At 40.0% G+C, this 25,612-nt stretch overlaps 2 protein-coding genes across 5 annotated transcripts in view; one reads left to right on the top strand and one right to left on the bottom strand.

Moving 5' to 3' along the window:
• The window catches only part of lifr.S (LIF receptor subunit alpha S homeolog), an 86,370-nt gene extending 76,183 nt beyond the window's left edge, over positions 1-10,187 (top strand). The window contains exons 16-20 of the mRNA XM_018244514.2: positions 1,199-1,366; positions 1,638-1,808; positions 4,668-4,761; positions 6,158-6,227; positions 7,680-10,187. Of these exons, the coding sequence (XP_018100003.1) occupies positions 1,199-1,366; positions 1,638-1,808; positions 4,668-4,761; positions 6,158-6,227; positions 7,680-8,315 (1,139 nt within the window). The 3' untranslated portion in view covers positions 8,316-10,187. The remainder of the gene's footprint in view (positions 1-1,198; positions 1,367-1,637; positions 1,809-4,667; positions 4,762-6,157; positions 6,228-7,679) is intronic.
• A 9,652-nt stretch (positions 10,188-19,839) lies between these two features.
• Positions 19,840-25,612, bottom strand: part of egflam.S (EGF-like, fibronectin type III and laminin G domains S homeolog) — a 90,812-nt gene continuing 85,039 nt past the window's right edge. For 2 of the 4 annotated variants that reach the window (XM_041580590.1, XM_041580588.1), the window contains 7 exons: positions 24,770-24,950; positions 24,320-24,343; positions 23,708-23,786; positions 22,817-22,960; positions 22,072-22,155; positions 21,609-21,712; positions 19,840-20,850 (listed from right to left, as the gene is read on the bottom strand). In XM_041580590.1, the coding sequence (XP_041436524.1) occupies positions 20,696-20,850; positions 21,609-21,712; positions 22,072-22,155; positions 22,817-22,960; positions 23,708-23,786; positions 24,320-24,343; positions 24,770-24,950 (771 nt within the window). In that variant the 3' untranslated portion in view covers positions 19,840-20,695. The remainder of the gene's footprint in view (positions 20,851-21,608; positions 21,713-22,071; positions 22,156-22,816; positions 22,961-23,707; positions 23,787-24,319; positions 24,344-24,769; positions 24,951-25,612) is intronic. The other 2 variants (XM_018244516.2, XM_018244515.2) reach the window with 1 other exon arrangement.

The following is a 25,612-nucleotide window of genomic DNA, read 5'->3' on the forward strand; positions in this document are numbered from 1 at the left end:
TTGTCACCATTTTGAGATATTGTGTGTACATCTGAGATCACCTGACAGGAAGTAATGCAGGGTCTCACTGTAACAGGAAGTGTGGGAGCAAAAGGCACAACGCTGCCCTTGCATTGGCAGATGTAACACCTAGCTAGGGTTGCCATGTATATTTGTAATACCCTTAAAAGACCCCTTGGCCCCCTACGTCATGGCTCCCCCCCTTTTACATCACGATCCACCCATTTTTGTTCCCGCCCCCCACCAGTTTGTAAAAATGTTAGGAAAAGGCGGCTGTCCAGATTTCACCGTCTGCCCAGGTGAAAAGTTCCTGTCTGAATTTTCAAATTAGGAAATCCGGACATTGAAGTGAATGACATGTCGATCAGCCAATTGCTGATTGCCGTGTCATTATCCTGCCCCTGACGTCACCCACCCCGCCCCTGATGTTACTGTCCCGCACTCGACATCATCAGTCCGCCCCCCTACATCACTGGCCCATCCCTTTGCCCGTTTTCGCAAAAAAAAAAAAAAATTGGCAACCCTAAACCTAGCATGTACGTATGTTCTTGGTTTATGTGTAAACACAGAGTCTTATACACAGCACAGGGATGAATGAAACACTTTAAAGGAGAACTAAATCCCCTTTCTAATAAAAACTCCTTCCCTCCATAGTCCACCTCACTGCTCCCCCCGCACAGGAGTTAATACAAGTAAATACCCCTGAGCCCCGGAGCTCACAGGGGCCATCTTTAGCCGCTTCGGTAACCTTCGGGTCTTTTTCCGGCGCCTGGGTAATTTTCGTCACTTTCAGCTTTAGTAGCGAACCAACAAAATTCTCCAACTGCGCATGCTCTGATGATAAATTCCAAAATGAGTGAGCTTCCTTACTGAGATTACCGAAGCAGCTAAAGATGGCCCCTGTGAGCTCCGCTGCACTGACTCTGCAACAAGGGGTAATTACCGGCTTAGGGGTATTTACTTGTGTTAACTCCTGTGCGGATGGAGCAGGGAGGTGGACTATGGAGGGTAGGGTTTTTTTTATTAGAAAGGGGGTTTAGTTCTCCTTTAAATTACAATGTTTTTTGCGCCTTGCTGAAGAGTTCGGAGACCACGTCCTTGGGTTTATCTCATGTTTATATAAATATACCTCGTCCAGTGATTGGGGACTTTGCGTGTTTTCTTCCAGTCCATTTTAATCCTTTCTCCCTTATCACAGCACCGAGAGTAGCACCAAATTTTACTGTTGTGGAAACCACTTCAGACTCCATCTATGTGAAATGGGAAGGGATGCCTGAGGAGGATCTGCGAGGGTTCCTACACGGCCACATTGTGTATATCGTGAAGCAGGAAAACTCCACACCTTCTTCCAGCTTCATCGATTTTGGTGAATATCACATGCGCTTTTATCAGTCACGTAGGCACAATGTGATGGAATGGTTTCTGCTCCACCAGGCCTAGTTAATGTGTTCAGAAACCATATTCTTCAATGTGTTTTGATGTTGGTTGTAGAACGGAGTCACACTTGATCATATTCACGTGAAAACAATGTTAAACTCATGTAGTAGTACAGCCTTAGTATGGTAGTAGTAGTTCAGTAGTACTACTACTAGTTTGTTACATATTATTGACCGTTATTCTCCCCTTTTGCCTTAAAGCTGATCACACAGATAGCAAAAATAAAAAGTTCAACATCACTAACCCAGCAGTCCGTATGCTGAAGATACAAGACCTACAGAGTGGGACAAGTTATCGCTTGGGGCTGCTGGCCTACACCGGAGCTGGGAATGGACCCATTAAATCGTCCAGTGTTGTGACCAATGACAATGGTAAGGATGCAACACAACAGGCTCTCACACACCCTTGCCTTCTTTCACTAGATAAGTCTGCTGCTCAGGGGCGTAACTACAGAGGAAGCAGACCCTGCGGCTGCAGGGGGGCCCAAGAGGCATAGGGGGCCCCATAAGGATCTAATTAATTAGGAATTTTAATATATATTGTTAATACAGGGCAACCACTGGATATTTTGGGAGCCCTAAAATTATTTTGCTTGGGGCCCAGTAACATCTAGTTACGCCACTGCTGGTGCTCAATGGTAGAGGTTCAGCATTGGAAAAGAAAAAGGATCCTATGCTTGCAAGCAAGATGAAACTTTGCTTGCTTTGTTTAATGTGGAAGTGCAACGTTTCGGGGACGCGCCCCTTTGTCAAGCATATGGACAGATTAGTGGTAAATATAAGGCAAAACAATCGTATCAATTAGTATTCATCAAAGGGGTTGTTCACCTTGAAATTACCTTTTAGTATAATGTAGAGAGTGATATTCTGAGACAATTTGCAGTTGATTTTCATTTTTTTATTATTTGTGGTGTTTGAGTTATTTAGCTTTTTATCCAGCAGCTCCCCAGTTTGCAATTTCAGCAATCTGTTTGCTAGGGTCCAAATTACCCTAGCAACCATGCACTGGTTTGAATAAGAGACTGGAATACGAATAGGAGAGGCCTGAACCGAAAGATGAGTAATGGAAAGAAGCAATAACCATAAATCTGTAGTCTTACAGAGCAGTTGTTTTTAGATGGGGTCAGTGACCCCTATTTGAAAGCTGGAAAGGATCAGAAGAAAAAGGCAAAGAACTCAAAAAAAGTATAACATAAATAATGAAGACCAATTGCAAAGTAGCTATGAACATTCTATACCATACTAAAAGTTACCTCAATGGTAAACCACCCCTTTAATTAGCTAAAGTCCAAATTAGCCCCAAAGTAAAATTAATTCAAGTCCATCAATCACAAAGTGATTAATCCAGAAATAAATGGAAGTCCAAGTAACTCAAGTTCTTAACATAATAACAAAAAAAAAGTTATTGAAACGCAAAAAGTCTGAAAAAAACCCTGTACATTATAAATATATTTACTTGACAAAAGATGGTACAAAGAAATGAAACATACAAGATCAAACATGATGAGTAGTGAAATTCAAATAATAACCATTCTTACCCTAAATGAAGAGGTCAAAGGGCTTTCATACCTGTCCCTGTCATCTGCAAAAAATAAAGCCAATATGGTTAACCCATAGAATAAATTACAGGAAACAACACATGTTAAACTCCTCATTAAGTCCCTTGGGATGCCATATCCAATAGCATTCTTTCTGGAGCAATACTCTTTTGATATTCTGTCCCTGTTTTGCCACCACCTTTTCAAGAATCTGCCATCATACCTGCGCCACCCCGATGGCCATGTGTAAAAAATGTCTGGTCCATAGTGTTTCTTTTTTTCTCCTTTTATAAAAAGTGACGTCATCCAGAGTTGTAAAAGTTGGACAGGGGCATTTTGTTTGCTTTAAAGGGGAACTATAGCAAAAATTAAAATTTAATATAAACTTCAGCATACCGAAATAAGAAACTTTCTAAATACAATCAATTAAAAATTCTGTATTGTTTCTAAAATAATCAAGTTTATATTCACTATTCCTCTCTCAGCATCTGTTTCTCCTCATTCTGTCTTCATGCAGGAGTTGGGTGTCAGATAATCATTGACAGTTAGATCCAATATATCTTATAGGGGGCTCCTTTTTCCTAGAAGATGTATTAGAGCTCACTCTATTAAAATCATATGTCTATTAATATGTCTCTCTACATGCAGAATTTGCGCAGTTATTTTGTTAGATTTTGTTTGTACTGGAATCAGTTATTTAAGTGAGCTCTAATTCATCTGCTAGGAAAGGAAGCCCCCCTATAATATATAAAATTCGTGATTTTTTAAAAGTCCAAAAGAATTCGGAGTTTAGTAAATAACCCCCTAAGTGTGTTCATTCTTGAAAAAAGTTGCTCACAAATGTAGGTGCTGCATATATCCCTAGAATAGCTGAAGAATGCTTACCTGCCTTTGCAAGTAACCGAACGCTCACTTCTTAACCACTTTTCCTGCTCTAGAAAGCCACACACCGCACACCCCGTGTAACTTTTAAACCACACATGCACACAATTAGCAACCGCATACATACGCTCTCATATGCTCTCTGTGTGTGACATTGCAACATAACGTTTCCTGGATTGGCTGAAGTTCAAGCTGGGCCGAATTCATATCCATCCTGGGCCGCGGGTTGGACACCCCTGTTCTAAATTAAACAGAGAATTGGTAATAAAGTCATACACGCAGATGTTTGCTGCTCCCATACTGAAGGGTATACATAATGCCCCTTTTATAATAATTATTGACTTTTTAGTAATTATTTGCCGTGTTTTAGTAATAGAGATGCACCGAATCCAGGATTCGGTTCGGGATTCGGCCAGGTTTCGGCCTTTTTCAGCAGGATTCGGATTCGGAATCCTTGTGCTTGGCAGAACAGAATCTGAATCCTAATTTGCATATGCAAATTACTGGCGGGAAGGGAAACCGCGTGAGTTTTTGTTCCAAAACAAGGAAGTAAAAAACGTTTTCCTCTTCCCACCCCTAATTTGCATATGCAAATTAGGGTTCTGATTCGGTTCAGTATTCAGCCGAATCTTTTGCGAAGGATTCGGGGGTTCGGCCGAATCCAAAATAGTGGATTCTGGGCATCCCTAGTTATTAAGTTCATATACACACACTCACGTGCATATTTGGTATTTCTGCCTAATGAACCTGTTTATGTTTACCTAGAAAGAGCCATTAAGAATTCTAATTAACCCTTTTTTCCCCTCCTTAGCTCTTGGTCTCATCCTTGCCATCCTCATCCCGATTGTGGTAGCCGTTGTTCTTGGCATAGTGGCAAGTACCATATGTTACCAGAAGAGGGAATGGTGAGTGTATAGAGGGGACATGATTTCAGTGCTAATTGGTATTATCAGAAACCCAAAAATTCATCACAGCAGTAATAATTTTAGCACTACAGGTATGGGACCTATTATCCAGAGTATTTGTATAGTAATTTGGATCTCCATACTTAAAGTCTACTAGAAAATCACATAAACATTAAACAAACCCAATAGGCTGGTTTTGCTTCCAATAAGGATTAATTATATCTTAGTTGGGATCAAGTACAAGATACTGTTTTATTATTACAGAGAGAAAAAGGAATTCTTTTTTAAAGGGATTCTGTCATGATTTTTATGATGTAGTTTTTATTTCTAAATTACACTGTTTACAGCATTCTGGATAACCGGTCCCGTACCTGTACCGTGTTAGGGAGAGTGATACAATTTTTTGGTTATTTTTATTTTCTCTGCTAAAGAGAAGGATATAACAAGTAACTTCTTAAAGGAGAAGGAAAGGCTAAAACTAAGTAAGCTTTATCAGAAAGGTCTATATAAATACACCAGTAACCCCTCAAAGTAATGCTGCTCTGAGTCCTCTGTCAAAAGAAACACCACATTTCTTTCCTTCTATTGTGTACTCATGGGCTTCTGTATCAGACTTCCTGTTTTCAGATTAAACCTCTAGGGCTTGGGCTTGAGCATGTTCAGTTTGCTCCTCTCTAACTCCCCCCCCCCTGCTGTAATCTGAGCCCAGAGCTATGAGTGATCAGGGAGAGACTCAGGCAGGAAGTGATGTCACAGCAAGCTAATATGGCAGCTGCTATCCTAAACAAACAGAGAGAGTTTCTAGAGCTTTTTACTGAGGTATGGTAAAGCATTCTGCGGAATAAATATAGTGTTATAGCTTGCACTATTGTGGCTAATCTATTGGCAATAAATTGCTTCGGTAGCTTTCCTTCTCCTTTAAACTCAGACAGTGATTCATATTTCTAAATTAACCCACTACTTCCATATATTGTAAAATACATTAGAAGTTGGTGGCCTGGTCCTCTATAAGGCCATGGAAGGTTTATATTAACAGCACTGTACAGTACACAAGTCTACCCTGAAATGATGTTTAGTGATGCCATTTGCTTTAATCATTTCTTTGTGATCTCATTTGTGTGGAATGACTCTTTGAAATGTAAGTATTATTAAAACATAACGCACCCCAGTTGTAAAAAATAATAGCACATTCTTTGGAGAACCATGCCTGTATAAGAGTAGTAAGTTTGTGGCCTTACACCTTCATATTATCATGGGCTTTTAATTTCTTAGAATTAAGAGGGCATTTCTTAGAATTAAGAGGGCATTAGACCCTATATAATTTACTTTTTAACCCATTTAAATTACTGTCTTGGAAAAACCCAGCTGTTCTGATATATTTTTTTTTTCCCTATAGGATCAAGGAAACCTTTTATCCAGATATTCCCAATCCAGAGAACAGCAAGGCCTTGCAGTTCCAGAATGAGGTAATCTTTCTAGCAAAGCTGCTTATTAACATTCTACATGGCATCAGGGGATTGGAGGAAACGTTTCTGGATACCGTTTGTCTTGGTGTAGAGCAGAGTTGGCCCTTTTGATGGATTCATGGCCTTTGAGAATGCAGTAATGTGTCCTTAGTTACAGCTGTAGGTCCCCTACTTCATATGTTGCCTTTTTACTAAAGTTATTCATACAGTCAACATTGCCAATTCCTGTTATACAAGATAAATGAGTGTAGGTATTATAAGTGTAATCCAGCAGTTTTGCATATTGAGCTATGACTAACCATCAACTAATTGGTCAAACCCTGTTGGACATTGACTCACTAGTTTCCAGTATCCATATTATGGCTTTGCTGATGTCTGATTGTATAATAATCACCACTAATGTGTGATCTGAATGAACAATGTGAAGCAATTTGGACCTTTGTCTGATTGGTGACATAAAATGAAACTCAATCTCCCGTGTTCGAGTCCTGCCACAGGTCGGGTACCCGCGGGTTACCCGAAAAGCAGGTAACCTGCAGGTTGCAGGTAGAAGTTTCGGGTGCGGGTATAGACGCGGGTCGGCAGTTCTGCGGGTTGGGCCGCGGGTCTTCTCAATAGCAAGTTTTACTCCTTTTTTCTGATCACGCCTAATTCGATGATGTCACTTCCGGTTTACAATGACAGCACTTCCTAATTCTTGATGGGTTGCGGATAAGGTACTTGTGGGTCCGGTCCAAGCGGGTTAGAATGTGGGTCCGGGTGTGGGTCCCGGTTCGGGTTGAACAAATTGGTTCCATGTAGAACTCTACTGCATGTGTCTTGCTTTTTAAAGGTGCCAACTTTGTTGGAATGTAACATTTTAAACCAATATCATTAAGTATCTGTTTGGTGTTGAGTTGGTAACCTGCCTAACAATCTTCTGCCTAACTACCTGCTTCCTAACTGCCAAGTGAAACTTCATTTTCTATGTTCACTAGTTAAAATATAAGCTATTGCCTATTGCTAGTTGAGAATGCATAATCTATTTTTTTTTTAATGTGTGTTCCACCCTGCCATCACACCTCACATCCACAAGTTTATATATGTCAGAATATTCTGCATACAAAACACAGAAAGAAATTGCCAGTGCTCGGTTTAACCCGTGCTGTAGCGTTGACCAGCTGCTAGAAGCACCCTTGTGTGGCTAACCCACATTCTGGGTTAACCATCTGCTATAAATGATAAAAAGCCGTTAATTGTACACAAAAAGAAAAATGTCTTTACAAATAATTATTACAAAAAACGAGATGTTAGTACCACACTTTGGCCAATATATGTAAGCTCACGTGCCACGTCAACACCCCTCATTGTATGTGAATCCTACACTATCCAGCATGGTATAATTTGCGTGGTTGATTAGCATTGCCTTCTGCATGAGTCATTGTAAAGTAATTGTAATATGTCTATTTTCAGGCCAACAAAGGCATCAAAACGTTGGAAATGAACCCTTGCACCCCCAATAATGTGGAAGTGGTGGAGACCTTCTTCTCGACCGTCCCAAAGATACTGGATACAGAACTGCACTCTCCTGTGACTGAGGATCCAAATTACGAGACTCCAGAGGAGGACACAGAAGATGAAAATCATGTTGTCGTCTCTTATTGTCCACCCTCTGCCAATGAGGACACAGGGAACCCAGCTTTAGATGAGTCTGCAGCCTCCTCCCAAGTTCTGTACATTGATATCCAATCTATGAACCAGCCACAAGCAAATTCTGAAGAAGAACTTGGCGGGAATTTTAAAGACAGTGCAGGTTACAAGCCACAGATGCAGCTAGCAATTAACACTGTGAATATGGAGCTGCAGCCTCCCACAGAGGAAGATTTTGCTGCAGGTTACAGGCCTCAGGAAAATCCCAGCACTTCGGTTGTTGGTTCCACAGACTCCCCAACATCTTTGGGAAGTAATAGTGAAAATGCTTCCTTTGGAAGCCCTTGTTCCATTACCTCCAGACATTTCCTGATTCCTCCTGTGGATGATATAGACAACCTAAAACCCACCCCTGTAGGTTGGTCCTTATCACTCTTTCAGAACAAGCAAGAAGACTGAATGTGGAATCTAATGACATGATTGTCGTTCAGGTCAATATTGAAGGACGTGTCTCTTCTAATGATACGCAAGGAGCAACGGTCTTCTTCTAACTTTATAGAAACGGGTTAGCTCACAAATCCATCCCTAAAGGGCATCTGTGAATATTAAAGGAGCAGAATGTATTTCTTCCTGTATCCTTATCCATACTGGAGATCCGTTCTTTGTCTTACACTTGCCAGTAGCAGTCTCCGATCTGTGGACGGTTTCTTAAAACTGAGCCACCCAAACTCAGTACTGGTCCATCAATGAAAATGAGACATTAGCCCTAGTGGGTTCATATTTTATGTTATGTTTGGACATGTCCATGTTTCCTTATTTTGGATTTTTTTCTGTGAAAATGTAATGGGTCTTCCTGGTTTGTGACCAGGGCATTCATGAAAGTATTTGGTTCTGTTTTCTTTGTAAGAAACACTACTTTGGTTTTATTAAGCGGTTATAGCGAATGTTAGAGCGAGCCAATTCAATGGAAAATATCACCAAATAGAACAGGGAAAGGGTGACTGGCGCAAATAGAGATCGTAGCCTCCAAGCTAAAGTCAAGAGGCTGGGAGTTGAACTATTACAAGAACAAGAGTGTTTAAGAGGTGACCAGCACCTGGAATTGTCGTCTCAATTAGCTTTTTATGTTTTTTAAATAATTTTATTTGCGTTGCATCCGTAGCCATCGTTCTAAGTAAAGCCACATTAGGCCATGGAAAATGTGGTATTAACATTGGATTATCCTTCATAGTTACTCATACACTGGGCAATTGAAATCGACTTCCAAACAAAACAAAAAAAATGTAAACTATAAAAAAATGTAAACTAGCAATGAAAATTGAAAGCATTAGTTAAATAGCCTCTTATGCTGGACTTACTGTGACCCCAATGAATAAGGCAATTGATAGGCAATGGTGGGATGATCAGAATTGTAGTACAATGGAGGGCCACATGCCTTTGTTTAGATTATGAATATTTTTTTTAAAGGAGAAGGAAAAGTAGAATCACTGGGGGGTGTCAAGTTGTTAGTGTCTTAGCTCCTACTCCACTCTGGCTCTCCTCTTATTACAGTAGGTGAAACACATTTACATTCATCATAGTAAAGGGTAACTTTAACACTGGATTGTGTTGCCTCTTTAAAGGAGAAGGAAATGCTGAGTTTACTTGGGGGTGCCAAAGGTTAGGCACCCCCAAGTGAGTGTATTTACTTACCTGAAACCCCAGGCCGGTGCTCCTATCAGGAGAAAACTGCACTGGCCCGGGATTCTTCCACGGAGCACCACAGAGCGATCGGCTTCCATCTTCTTTCTTCAAATTTCCCAAGGCAGATGGATGAGCAGTAGAACAAAATAATCTACTTTGTTAAAGTTCAGAAGCGATCGTTCTGTGGTACTCGCTGGAAGAACCTTGGACTGGTGTAGTTTTCTGCTGATGGGAGCACCAGCCGGGGGTTTCAGGTAAGTAAATACAATCACTTGGGGGTGCCTAACTTTTGGCCATTCCTTCTCCTTTAAGTTTCTCTTCTCCTTTGAATGAAAATTTCAGCCTGGGACAGTTTTTAATGTCTATACTGATTCAGTGACCGAGTTAGCCTTTCCACAGGCGTGTTGGTGCACTAAGTGGTCTACTTGCCCTGCAAACACACTGCCGTTGTTGATAACATCTCCTGGAGTTTTTGTTTTTGTATTCACTTTGTCTTATGGAATCAGCCATTTGTAAGACTGTAGCCTCCTTCATCAGATCCTGATATGCTCATGGGTTGAATCTGAAGAATCTCCTCTGCTTGACTTGGCCTTAGTTGCAAGTAACATAGTGAGAAATTTCATAAATAAGACCCAATTTATTTAGTCTTCCTAATTACGGTTTAAAGGAAAACTATACCCCCAAATTGAATACTTAAGCAACAGATAGTTTATATCAAATTGAATGACATATTAAAGAATCTTACCAAACTGGAATATATATTTACATAAATATTGCCCTTTTACATATCTTGCCTTGAACCACCATTTCGTGACTCTATCTGTGCTGCCTCAGAGATCACCTGACCAGAAATACTACAACACTAACTGTAACAGGAAGAAGTGAGGAAGCAAAAGGCAGAACTCTGTCTGTTAATTGGCTCATGTGACCTTACATGTGGTTTGTATGTATGCACAGTGAATCGTATGATCCCAGGGGGCGGCCCTTATTTTTTAAAATGGCAATTTTCTATTTATGATTACCCAATGGCACATACTACTAAAAAAGTATATTATTATGTTAATGGTTCATTTACATGAAGCAGGGTTTTACATATGAGCTGTTTTACTCAGTATCTTTTAATAGAGACCTACATTGTTTGGGGGGTATAGTTTTCCTTTAAAGCAAATCCTTATTTTTATAGTAACTGTTGCTGAATACTAATTTTTATTTATTGCGGAATTTTTTAGCTTCCCGTTTTCTAATTTTTGCAGTTAAAAGAAAAGCAAATCGTGGCGACAGTTAATTTTTTTTATTGCTTCATCGGTAATTTCCCAAAGATGTAAAGTTGTATATAAATGCCATTTATTCAGAATTTGTCCGCCCATTTCATTGTTGGGAACACGTTTATCAAGAATTTGCATTTAAATTTATTGTGAAATAACAACTGATTATCTACAACCCGACATTCTGATAAAGAGTGAAATGGCACAAAATTGTAAAAAGAAATTGTGATTTTTCAGCTTGCTTTCAATGCTGACGATTCCCATTGCACCTTCTATGGTCATGATTGCATGATTTTTGCCACAGTTGGCCTCAAAATCACAAGTGCATTTGATTGCAATTTTTGATAAATGGTCTTTAGTGTAGAATTTTATTTTTCTGCATCAGCATTTTTTCTTTCTCACAGAACCCAGTTCTAGCTGGACCTTCAGTCTGTATCCGATCCTCTTTCTAAGTGTTGTGCTGCCCATTTGAAAGTGCCTGAGCAAAAACAGACAAATATTGCTCCATCTTCTTTGAAGAACCTTCTCTTTGACTTCCATAGAGGCCCCACTACAGTACTTTCCTTATAGCTACTATACCATATACTGCCTCCTCTAATGTTCCTCTGTTGTCCATAAACCTTTTCTTTGATGCAGGCTTCCATGGAGACCCCACTACAGAACTTACGTTATATCTACTATACCATATACTGCCTCCTCTAATGTTCCTCTGTTGTCCATAAACCTTTTCTTTGATGCAGGCTTCCATGGAGGTCCCACTACAGAACTTACGTTATATCTACTATACCATATACTGCCTCCTCTAATGTTGTCCATAAAGCATGGCTGAATATTGTCAGATTTAATAGGATAGTTTGGCCTATTTCAGCTATAGTGCCTGACTTTTAGGACATGTATGTCATCTTAGAGGTCATTTTCAACTTATCATCCTGTGATGATGTCTAAAACTTAAAATTGTATCTTGTGGTCAAGCATACGTCAGAAGATGATGGAGGTAGAAACTCTTCTTCGCTTACATTTAGATCCGTCCATTCGGGCTGTAGGCCCAAACTAAGAGAATTTTAATAGTAGACCTCGCCTGTGTAGGGCCAGTTTTACGTTCTACAGGTTCCTCAGTTGTATACCTTGAAGGTTCAGCCAACGTATGGCCACATAATTGGAGGTAATAAAAGGTGCAAGTTTTGCTATACGTCTAGAAATCAACAGGAAATACATATGCCGGGACTATTTGATCTGGTTGTTATGGGATACTAGACCTGGGCAAATGTTGCTAGTAATGGCTGGCATCGGCATTGGTGCCCTTTCTATCCCTTGATACAAAGTGAATGTATTTCAATATCAGCCAATCATTGAACAGGAATATGTGTTAGAAATGCAAATTATACTGCCTGCAAAGTCTCTGACTGGTATGTATAGGTCAGTGATTTCCAATGTGTAGTATGGACTACAGCTCCCAGAATCCTCAAACAGATCAGTAGAACGGGTTAGAGCTGTAGCCCATTCACAACTGGGACTAGATTGGGAATCTTGGGTACATACAGAATTGTACAGCCTGTATATATGTATACAAACGAATGCATTGCACAGCCAACCACTGTGTTTTGAATGTAAAAATTGAATTTCTGATATAAAAGTACACATAAGCTAAAGCAGTATTTCCCTAAATGTATAAAAAAAAAATATATTGAGCCAATTGTTAATGTTTTATTAAATTTTGAGCCAATTTAAGTTTTTATGTGTCGCTTTAATGTATGTATATATTTTTATAGCTTAATCCCTTTGGCTGTTGGATCTGGAAAGCTTTTGATCCTCTTACGGGTGTTTTTGCCACCAAAGGACCGAAGGGAAAATGTTACAGCCAATAAGATTTCTTTGCACAATAAGGGGCAGATTTATCAATGGTCACATTTTGAATTGATGTGAATTATTACTCTTAATACATTCGAATCTACTCACAACTCGACTGGGAGGTTATTTATGAAAGAATTTGAACATCTAAAATACGATCGAATGGGAACGACCCAAGAATTTGATTCTTATTTGAATCAAACACGAACGAATTTGAATTGAATTTTCCTCCGAAAAAGACTCGAATGTCAAAAAGGCTATTAACATCTTCAAATGGGTCAACGAACCTCTGCTATTGACTTGACTATTGTATTTGGCGGGTTTTAGGCGACCAATATTCAAATTAGAACTGTTTCCATGGTCGAGGTGTCATAAATCTCCCATTCGAATATACATTCGAGTTGGTGTTTTTAAATTCGACTTTGTGAGTTTTGACACAAAAAAATATGAGAATTCGAATTTACCATTCGAACCTTAATAAATCTGCACCTAACACACTGGCTTGTATCCTATTAGTTGCAGATGTATAACTTGATTATATTGGGAGTGCGGATACATGCTGGGTATTAGCTCATGTCATGGTTCATTCCAACAAGGATCCTACAAAAACCATGATTATGCCTGCAGGAATGAAATTATTTTTTACATTTGGTGTTGGAACAGCCCTGATTATACATTTTTCTATTGCTGACACTAACCCTGTATTATATCCCAGCATACCAGTATGTACTCACTGTGCCTCATCTTCTACACTGTTGAGGTTTGTTGTTAGATGATCCTCAGCAGCAACCAAAGCTGCCATCTTCCACCCTCTTATCCATTGCTAGAGTCCTTCTAACGGGGTCAGCAGCACAGTCTGAGAAGCTCTTGAGTTGGTTGGAGTTGCAGAAACCTATGCCGGGAATGTGGCAGTTAGCCTCCTAATAAGGATTAATGTGGTGGATTTGCAGGCTGCCACCCTCTTAATATATGGGCAGTGTTTTTTTTAAGTTCACTCTTCCTTGAAGGTCTTAGTTTTGGCCACGGTTCCTCTTCAGGGTCCAACCTTTAGTTTGGCTCCCTCTCAATTAATGAAACGGGTTCAGATGTAGGAAAATGTTGGTTAACCATAGTTCCAATCCCAAATGTCACCCTAAGTGACCTTCAGGCTGGGCTTTCTGGTGTATTTAGAAACAGCAAATGTCCATTCTCCCTCAACATCACCATAACTGCCCTTCACACTAAGTTTCCATGCCACTGATCCAAACCACAGCTCTTCAGTTTGGGAACCACTAACCTATTGTCTCTTGCTGATACCAAGGCAGGTATTTTGATTAATTAGGCATTTGAGAAGGAGATTGCAAGGATAATAGCACTGACAAATTCATTTCATAAGGCAAAAAGAGGGTATGTCCATATATAGTTTTACCAGTATAGAAGGTAAGATATATCTTGCCAATTGATGCTGAAGACTTGAGGTTTGATTGGACCTTGGTCTGTATATGTAGAATCTCTCCGTCCATTGTTTCTAGTACTTTGCTATTCCACACGGGGAGATAGCCACGCGTTTGCGGTCGCGGCGACAAAGCGCCGCGACCGGCGCAGGCGACAGTTTTGTATGGGCGCCTATGTAAAAACGCCTGTGCTAACCACACGAGGCGATGCGCTTTTCAACAGTCGCCTGAAAAAGCCTGGCGAGGCATTTTCAGGCGACTGTTGAAAAGCGCATCGCCTCGTGTGGTTAGCACAGGCGTTTTTACATAGGCGCCCATACAAAACTGTCGCCTGCGCCGGTCGCGGCGACTGGCGCGGCGCTTTGTCGCCGCGACCGCAAACGCGTGGCTATCTCCCCGTGTGGACTAGCCCTAAAAGAGACTGGGTCATCTCGACCTGTTTAACTGTCTAAATTGCCACCCTCCTGGCACTCGCGACACACCTATAGATGATAATTTACCAGGGCAAATATTGTATTGTTCGCGTTCGCTTTAGTTTATTTGCCTTTATGAGTGACCATCATATCAATCTTACTGCTCTGTTTCATTAGCAACAATATGACTTTTCCCACTTGTAAATGCAGATATGGGAAGAAAGAATGAACCGTGTGCACAGAAGTGGATTCTAACCATTATTTTACTTTGCAGAGCAGTACGTTGCATGTGCATCTTATCTGCAAATCTCTATTTGCACTAGTGCTGCAGTTACAAGGGACACTACTGGCCAGTGAACTTTAATTCTGCTTATTATACATGAGGGCATTTATGAACTATTAGCCTGTAAATTAATATATTGTAGACAATTAGTGCATGATGTAGCATTCACGTCCAGGATACCAAGATCTAGAATACTACCTTTACTGGTCATCTTAGAACATACATAATGTCATGACGACTCTGTTTAAACGTTATAAACACTGATGTTTGTCTAAATCACGCATGTGTACATTTTACAATCATGTTATAATAAATATATTTTTGTTACTCCTGGGTGGTGTCTGTCATTGTTCATGTGTAAGAAAAAATGATACTGGTGGGTCACGAGGTTATCGACCGCATGTAGTCACCCATTGGAGAGGGGAGTGGATCTTTCTCTTGGCCACTTAGCTTGTTATTATTACTCAGTATGGAAGATATTTGTAGACATTCCCTTCCTCGTGAGACTGGCTTTCCTCTCCAAGCTACAAGCCATTCAAGCACAGGATACACAGTAGATAACAGATAAGTACTACTATAGTTTATATAAACAAGCTGCTGTGCAGCCATAGGGGCAGCCATTCAAGCACAGGATACACAGTAGATAACAGATAAGTACTACTATAGTTTATATAAACAAGCTGCTGTGTAGCCATGGGGGCAGCCATTCAAGCACAGGATACACAGTAGATAACAGATAAGTACTACTATAGTTTATATAAACAAGCTGATGTGTAGCCATGAGGGCAGCCATTCAAGCACAGGATACACAGTAGATAACAGATAAGTACTACTATAGTTTATATAAACAAGCTGCTGTGTAGCCATGGGGGCAGCCATTCAAGCACAGGATACACAGTAGATAACAGATAAGTACTACTATAGTTTATATAAACAAGCTGCTGTGTAGCCATGGGGGCAGCCATTCAAGCACAGGATACACAGAAGATAGCAGATAAGTTCTAAGGAAACCCATTGTACACTACAGAGCTTATCTGTTATCTGCTGTGTATCCTGTGCCTTTTCTCCTTTTTCCAGCATGAGTGCTTGTCCCCATGACTACACTTTTTTTTCTATCAAAGTGCAACACTACATTATATTGTCATTACTTTAAAACACTTTCATTTTTGGTGTTACTACTTCTTTAAGGTTGGATGCTTATTTACTGGGGCATAAAGTGGGCCTATAACCCACGAGAGGATCATACAGATTACAAATGTAACACACCCACCTCTTAATGCCCTCCTAGGTGGATGAGCCACTAACATACATATATGAGACCCTGGTTTCTGGAAGTTTCTTTTGTTTTAGTCATTCCCTATACCAAGATAAATAACTGCATGTGCAGAAGTTCTGTTCTTGGCCAATCAGGCTGCAGCTTCTCCTAAAAGGGTATTTGAGTCTTCACCAGTGGAAGATAAAGCGAAGGACTTGCAAACAGAATTGCTTCTGATCTGATCAAATTTGCTGCATTCAAACACTCTTCTCCCAGAATAAAAATTTGTTGATGTTCTGCCTCTTGTAACCTCACTGTCTTCCTTCCTAATAAACTGTATCTTTATATTTTACTGTGCATTTAAAGGACAATTAGAAATCCCCCTTTCATAGTTGTGGGCAAATGTGTTCCATGTGACACTGACCTAGAGATCCCATCAGTCCCCATTTCAGGAACTTGGTCCCCAGATAAAGGTGTCCCTGTACAGGCTTCCTTCCTGCACCTTAAAGGGCATGTAAAGTCTAAAATAGAATAAGGCTAGAAATGCTGTATTTTGTATACTAAAAATAAACATGAACTTACTGCACACAAGCCTAATCAAACAAATAATTTATGCTTTCAAAGTTGGCTTCAGGGGGTCACCATCTTGTAACTTTGTTATACATCTTTGCAAGACTAAGACTGTGCACATGCTCAGTGTGGTCTGGGCTGCTTAGGGGTCGTCATAAACAAAGCTGCTTGAGTTCTGCATGGCTGGGAAGTAAGGTGGGGGCTCCCCCTGCTGTTCATAAGTATGATTGTTTCCCTGCTCAGCAGTTAGGGACCGTCTGACAATTCCTATCCACAGCAGTAAATGAAGGGAGAATTTCACTGCATACAGTCAGGTTTCTTATAAAAACGGTACATATTTTTTAATTAAAGTATATTGGAGATAGGTTTCTTTTTCATTAAAGAAAGTAAAAATGGGATTTTATTTTTTGCCTTTACATGCCCTTTAAGTGGGTGTGACCAAGGGGGAGTGGTGAAAAAAGTAGGCATGACCTAAATAAAAATTTGAAAGACACTCTTCACACACCAAACTTTTATAGGTTTCCCCGAATTCACTTTGAAAATCTGACCTTGTTTCCCTTCAGAATTCCACAATATGGAAAAACCAGGAACTACAATAACCCAGATCATTTATTGCGAAACAAGATGAATATGCAACGACACATGTTCACAAAACTAAAGGTGCCATAGAAACTCTGACAATGATTATTCGCAAACATAAAACCACACTAACATATTCATAGTACAAAAACAATTCTAGGGATTGTGCAAACGAGTTGTACATCTAAATTCAATTTTTTTTTTTTGGTTGAATCCATATTTATCTATTAAAAATAGATGTATTTATACATTTACAAAAGGATCTAGGTCTGTTCTATAAAACTATCAAGAAGCAATATTTACAGTTAAACAGTTATAAAGAGAAATTCCTTCTCCTATACTTTACTCCTATACTTTAGTAGTGGTTCCTCAAATACATTTGCATACATAGAATTCTGGGAGTGTAAAATTCAAGTTCCTGCCATATCCCATGGATCTGCTGTCCTAGAAGGGGACCTGAGGTTGCTGTCGCATGTCTAATCCACAGATTGGAAGCCATTTTAATTAAAAGGGAAGTCTACATAGGAGATTGGGTCCAAGTGGTACAGCCGGCACTTTAATTCTGCGAGTAAAGCACTTTCGACCAGAACTGAATTCCAGAAATGCAATCTCTTACATATACACATTTACTGAAACCTATTTTAATTTTTACAGTGTTATAGGATTGGTATGTCTGGGAGATTTAAACAAGGTAATGTAAAATTGCTCACAGCACCCCCTTGAGCCCTTTGTGCAGTTTACATTTGTTTTTTCCTGGTTGCCCAGATATTAGCAGTGTGACACAACTAAAGGCCCCCATACACGGGGCGATAAAATCTTCCGACAGACCGAATCGACAGTTTATTGGCCCATGTGTGGGCCACCTGACTGGCTTCCCCAATCGATCTCGATCAGGCAGGCTAAAAAAATCCCGTCAGATTGCGGCCGCATCTGTGCCTTTGTGCAGTCCCAAGATCCGACCACCCATATCGGATCCATTATGAAGCGATCAGATCAGCCCAATATTGCTCACTTCAATGTGGGCATATCGGGGAGAGATCCGCTCATTTGGCAACATTGCCAAACGAGTGGGTCTCTACGTCTAAAGCTGGCCATAGACTCAAAGATCCGCTCGTTTGGCGACATCGCCAAACGAGTGGATCTTTGCCCGATATGCCACTAACTACATGGCTATATCGGGGGTAATTCGAACGTTTGGCCGTATGGCCGAACGATCGAATTACGATGCGCCAAGGGGCTCCGACGGGTCGGTCGGGTAAAAATCAAACCTTCCCAATCGATATCGTGGCCAGATATCGATCGGGAAGACCCGTCGGAAGCCCCCATACACGGGCAGATAAGCTGTCAAATCGGTCCAAACGACCAATATCGGCAGCTTTATCTGCCCATGTATGGCCACCTTAAGTCCACCTTAACAGAAGGAATTTGAAACAGTCGGTCCATTGCTGCACCTAGCATAAGTTCAGTATATACTGTATATACTTCTTATGTCATTAAAACCACCCTTGCACTTGAATGTATTGCATTAGGTCAACATGGGAGAGTGCACTTTTATTGTTAGGACATTTTAACAAAAGGCCACGAGAGTCTTTATTGTTCTTTATGCTGTATTATTTCTACATTCATGTTTTTTAACAAAGTAATAATGGGCAGAGCAGCTCTCAGACACGGTAGTGCTATTGTTTCACCCATTTTTGGTCACTATAATAACCTTTAAAACCCCTTGCAACGCTGCCTCTTCCTAGTTCCTTCAGCAGAATCCCATCGCTGCCATATTATCTGTCTCTGTCTTTTCTGATTATTTCACCTTTTTTATACAAATTAGAGACATTGGAACAAACCGTTGGATGGAAATTCTGCTCAAATCATTGGTACCTCTTACACTGAAAGCTGTCTAGTATTGTCTTCAAGGGATTAAAGTATATACTGTATTTCCTATTCCAAATGCATTGTAAATATTTCCACCAAATCACCTATATAGTCATTATATAGGAAGGATGGACAAGTGGGAGTGGCAGGACACCCGTTTGTAATATTTACAGAAGGATAGAATCAATGGCCAGAAAATTTGCTTGAGTTGAAGCTGCTTGAATTAGGTTTTTCAAGCCAAATTCAGCAAATGGTAGAAAACAGGTCAAATTGTTCAATGTAATTGGCCTATAGCTACCCAACCATGTTTTGGAATTAACCTTCACTTTTAACTTCCAACAGGCAATTGCATGGTTTCCTTTATGTTTAATGGATTTTAGACATCATTGTATGTATCAGTTATCAATATAATACCTACAAGGACTTGTCTCAACCCTATTTTCTTGTAGTCATTCATAATTGATGGGTATACGATTCAGAGGTTGTTATCGGTGGTCATGTCTACCATAAGCACCATTATTTCCAAGTATCTAAACTGGGAAGCAATTTAAGAAAAATCCTGGTGTCCTGTTGCCGCTTCTTTTTTCCTGTAAACAAACCCATTACAATGCTTTACGTGTTCTGTGTTCCTGAAAGAAAGAACATATCCAGAAGATATTCCCATTAAAATGAAAGCTGGGCCAGTCAGGACCTTTTGACTTCTCTACAGAACATTCAAGCATTGGAAAAGCCAAAAGAACGTAATCGTTAAAACAGCTTAGAATAAAGCAAGGAAATCAGTATTTACTTTAAAAAGTGGAAAGCGAAAAAGTTTAATGCGCATGATTAACACTGACCCGAACAATCTCAGCCCTTGAGACTGAGCATAAATAAAATAAATTAGCAAAATGGGGGAAAAAAACGTATAGAAACGGTCTTGTTCGCAAATAACTTCATAACTTGCAATTACAATAATCAACTACTGCTACAAATAAAGCACAGTGAAATAGCGCTCAGTGTTTTTATGTTTCTGCTGGACATTCTGGGGCCCAAGCATCGGTTCTTGGCATTTTCATAGACATTCTGTGAATTTATTTTCTTTGGTTCTAAAAAGACAGGTTTCTATTGGATGCATAAAGGCAATAGAAACAAAAGTTGAGTTTTCCTCTTGTGAATTGTTAAAACAGACTTGGATCGTGCATCCAATCCTACATGGACTGGATGAAGTTTTGGATTCTTAGGTGTGTTGTGCATGAACCACCTACAGTATCTCTAGTCACTTTCCCTTCAGTCCATATGCACTCAGTAAACAAGCTTTGCCCAATTCCATAATGACATGTCATGTGGTATAAGAGTCTCGGTGAAGGCAGAACACACCTAGATGGGAGGAACACCTCAAGGGAACATTTACTTAGGACTCAGGAGAAAGGCACACGTTTCTCTCACTTAAGTTCTGTATTTCTAAAATATCTTCATTTTAAAAATCCTAGAAAATATTACACTTAGTTTATAAAAAGTGAATGATGGGTAACATCTTGGTTTTTGGTTCCTTTCTTGGGTTCTTGGGAATGACGTTCAGGCTGCAAAGCAACCTCAGAGTGCAAAGTTCTCCACTGTTCCAAGAGTGGAAATAACAGGAAATTCACCCAGATAGGATTGTTTTCACTTTGTTCCACAGGTGTTAATGTTTTTCCCATCATGTGCATCTGCAACCAGTGAAATATGGAAGTCTGTAGAGAGCGTGAAGTGGGAAATGCAACCTATCAGGCCCCTCAAATACTGTCGGTTTGTATGCAGAGCTATTTCCTTCACCCCACCTAAGAGACAAAAATTAAGAACAGTAAGTATTACCAAAAAAGATTTCATGATACAAATTCGCCTCCTAAAAAATATCCCTCCAAATATCCATGGAAGACCACAGTGGTATAATCATGGGTATGTGTATTTGGTTGGGTGTAGTTGTCATAGCCATCTAGCTACTTCTTTGCTCAAAAGCTAAAATATCTCCTGTGATAGCCACCTATGGTCTAGGGCAGTGATCCTCAACCAGTAGCTCATGAGCAACAAGTTGCTCTCCAGTCCCTTTGGATGTTGCTCCCAGTGGCCTCAAAGCAGGTTATTATTTTTGAATTCCAGGCTTGGAGGCAAGTTTTGGTTGCATAAAAAACAGGTGTACTGCCAAACAGAGCCTCAATGTAGGTTGACAATCCACATAGGGGCTACTAAATGGCCAATCACAGCCCTTATTTGGCACCCCAGGAACATTTTTCATGCTTGTGTTGCTCCCCAACTCCTTTTACTTCTGAATGTTGCTCTCGGCTTCTAAAGGTTGGGGATCCCTGGTCTAGGGTTATCTCTAATCTCTGCAAAGCGTAGTTCACTTTTTTGCTGCTTTCTGTTGTTTTCCATCTTACTTGTGGATCTTCCACCACCCACCCATTGTTCCCTTGACCTCTTTTTATAAATGGATATTGATATCCCAGAGTCACTGAACAATTTCAAGAGGTAGTTTCACTCAAGCTGAAAAGCAAATAAAATGATTCCAAGATCTCTCTTGAACGTGACTGGCACTTACCAACATAAAGGGCTCCATTTATATTGAGCTGACGCATAAGGCCTGGCGATTTCCCAGTAATAGCGCCATAGTCATCCACAGTTACCTTTCCAGTCTGACCATCCCTAAAATGAAATGTTTTAAAGTACATTGTTAAAGGACTTTGAATAAAATATCTATGGAAAGGACCATTGCATTTTGTGATCTACTGTACATCTAGAATCAGCTTATAGGACAACGCAAAGCCTCTTTTAAAAAACAGGTGTCTGAGCTGATATGAGTGTCAGCTCTCGTTCATAGTCACCATTTTGATTGAGGACATATGGGGATAGTTCACGTCTTCAAAGGACAGCTGCAAGCCTTTGGTAGTCACTATGTTAGGGGCTTTTAACTGTATTTGAATAAGAATCCATATTTAGTTTAGGGTCTAAATTAAGCCTAGAATGGTGAAGAGAAAATAATCGTAGCAACATTTTTTTCTTACCGTACAGCTTTTACTCTGTGCCATCGTCCATCACTGTAAGAGCCATTGACCACAATAGAGGCCATGCCACTGCCAAGGTTGTAGCTGCATCGGCAAAAGAAACAGGAAAAAAGAAACTTAAATTCTCTGTGTATGGAAATGTATTTGCAATGGGAAACAATGAATTTATGGTTTGGTCCTAAAGTTTATTCAGACTGTTCTGCAGCAGAAACTTAACATGTCCACTTAAAGGAAAAAGACAACATTTTGTAAAAAAGCAAGGATACTCTCATACTCATACTTACTCTTAGTTAAAATACATCTTGACCACTATCTGTGAACCTAACTCAACGTATTTATCTTTTTTGAACCACAGCAAATGTTGTAGCAAGATCCTTTCAGACCCATACATGAATGCACAGCCTTTAGATGTAGGATGCTCCAAAAATCCAATACGTTGGCAAATGAGACAAATGGTCGATGTGATGGCTTGACAACCAGTATGTTAAAGGAGAATTCAAGCCTTTAAGAGGGTTTTTTTCTTAAAGGGTTGAATTCTCCTTTAATAAGGGAAGCTGATGGCCTATGAGACTAGGGACCCAATATGTGGAGAAATGGAGCTGCAGTTGGCCATGAGATGACTTGCAACCCAGATTATTGGCAAATGAAACTGAATTCGGCCATATGGTGACTTGCAACCCAATATGTTGAATTAATGAAAGTAAGACTAGGAGTAAAAGTTAGTAATCTCACATATAAACATTACCTTAAAACAATGTTTCCCTCCTGGACCCCCAGGGAAATGAAGTCAGTATTGGTCTTTATCGGGCTGTCCCCCCTCCACATCAACAAACCATTTTTCATTGTGGTCTTAAATCTCATAAATATGTTTGATCGGGAGCCGGAGACTCTGGAAAAAAATGATAATTCATTAATACAGTATGTCGCAGATATGGTACCACCAAGAGATCTTGTTGAGAATAGGGTAATTTATTATGGGATGGCACCAACATTTTTGGAGTTGGGGCTTTTGAGGCAGTTCTTTTATCCTTAATTTATATATAACCAAGGTTTCTAATATAGTTAGTTAGCCAAAAATGTAATGTATAAAGGCTGGAGTGACTGGATGTGTAACATAATAGTCTGAACACTACTTCCTGCTTTTCAGCTCTCTAACTCTGAGTTAGTCAGTGACTTTAAGGGGGGCCACATGGGACATAACTGTTCAGTGAGTTTGTAATTGATCCTCAGCATTCAGCTCAGATTCAAAAGCAACAGTTATGACCCATGTGCCCCCTTCAAGTAACTGATTGGTTACTGCTAGGTAACCAATCAGAAGAAACCAAGAGAGCTGCAAAGCAGGAAGTAGTGCTCTGTTCTGTTCTGTTCTGACATCTAGCCTTTATATATTACAATTTCGCCTAACTAACTATATTCAAAACATTTTTTATTTTGCACAGCCTAAGGTTCCCTGGAACATTTACATAACACACATACACACTAGGGGCAATTAGTTAGGAGTCAGTTAACCTTCCTGTTAATCATCCCATGACTTTGTTCTACAAAGAAAATTCAGTGCCAATCTTTATGACTTGTCACTTGATGCAGCGATATTGCTATAGGCATGAAATGTGCATTAAAATGTATATACTGCTACCTTTTAAGAATTTCTCGGTTCTCGTACATGAGATAACTGCGACCGATAAACTGAGGGATTTCAATTGCTTCTGTGATAACTGAAAAAGAGAAACGTAAGAGAACTCCATTAATATGTTCCAGCTCCATCTTATAAGCAACTCCTATTGGTTCCTTACACGTCCTCTTTTCACATGTCATTAGCCATAGATGGTGCTTGTAGTTCCATAGACTATAGAAGATCTAGGACAGGGTCCTTACTAAAGACACAGTATCTGTATGAATCTAAAACTGGTGATCTTCCCCCAATGTCAGAAGGGGCTCTAACTCTGGGACCCAATAACCTTTATTCTTACTGTAAGTACAGTAACTCCTTTACTATAGAGGTTTTACATTTTAGGTGCTGCAGATCCTAAGTACTTCAGGAGTGGTTGAAAGGCCACAGGTTAGGGAACACAAATATGGCATTGCTCTCCTGTACTTGCTATCCCCACTCTTCCTTCAACTGCTGCTCTGCAGGGCTTCCCTAGTCTCCCCTTTCCATCCCTTTAAAAGCAGCTCTGGTCTACTACCCAAATCTACTAAAGGTTTCTAGAGTTTCCTGGTAGCCAGGGTGACATATCACAATACTTACTATTAATGCAGTAATTTCCACACTCTGCCACATGCCAGCAAAAAAGACAGAACATTGGCATTCAGCACATGACATTTTGTCTTTGAGCAACTGAGATTTAACCAAGTCTCTGTCATAGAACACAACCATTTCTGACACAAAATGAGCCTGTCCTAATCCATCAATCCCACCAGGGCTTCTGTAGCTACAGAGAATGCCCTAATCTGGTCATAAAACAGAAGATCTTCTCTTTGGTGAGGTCATCCAATAAATTACTTTTTACACATTTCGGTCACCCACATACTAAGCTAAATTTAGCTGATCTAATCATTCAGCCCCTAGGCCTATGATCAAATCATAATAAGGGCATTTGGAACGTCTTGGCAGAAACAATTCTACACAAATATTCGAATTTTACATTTTCTCAGTACCTGTAGTAAAAATGGATTTAGAATTTCATTGATGACTTACCTTTGTGACAGTTCTTTCCATCAAAGCCTAAAGGACAATCACATTCATAACTATCCTGCTGTGGCCTACAGCTCCCCCCATTTGCACACGGTATGTTAGCGCATGGATGGTTTGCATTTTCCAAATTGACTCCAGAACTCAAGCCCTGTATTAGGCTAATGATCAGATCATTAAGTACGAGCTGCACACAGAAAACAAACAGAATCAAGACTTTGAACGTTCTTATTAAAGAGATTTAGAAAAAAGTAAGACATTTATTCGGTAGTTATCCCCCCATGACTTCTGTACATAAACATTTCTCTAGATAAGAATATTCTGACCTGTACTGAATTAAGGTGGCCACACGGGCCGATAAAAATCAAACTGATTCGGCACCTTATGTGGCTATGTATGTGGACTGGCTTCCCCAACCAATATCTGGCTGAAAATTGGCCAGCTATCGATCAGACAGTTTTAGGGCCCAACAATCGGATCAGCCTGATATCTTCCACATCAAGGTGGAAAGATGAGCATTTATTCAATGGCCAGCTTTATACAGTGGCACGTACAGGCCATTAAACAACATTAGGGCTATGGAGCACTGGAAGATTTTCTGCTTATTATAAGGTGGGTCACCCTACGGGTCTTAAAGGGATCCTGTCATGGGAAAACATGTTTTTTTCAAAACGCATCAGTTAATAGTGCTACTCCAGCAGAATTCTGCACTGAAATCCATTTCTCAAAAGAGCAAACAGATTTTTTTTTTAAAATTTTGAAATCTGACACGGGGCTAGACATTTTGTCAATTTCCCAGCTGCCCCCGGTCATGTGACTTGTGCCTGCACTTTAGGAGAGAAATGCTTT

This window comes from Xenopus laevis, chromosome 1S (genome assembly GCF_017654675.1).
Source record: "Xenopus laevis strain J_2021 chromosome 1S, Xenopus_laevis_v10.1, whole genome shotgun sequence".
NCBI classification, from domain to species: domain Eukaryota; kingdom Metazoa; phylum Chordata; class Amphibia; order Anura; family Pipidae; genus Xenopus; species Xenopus laevis.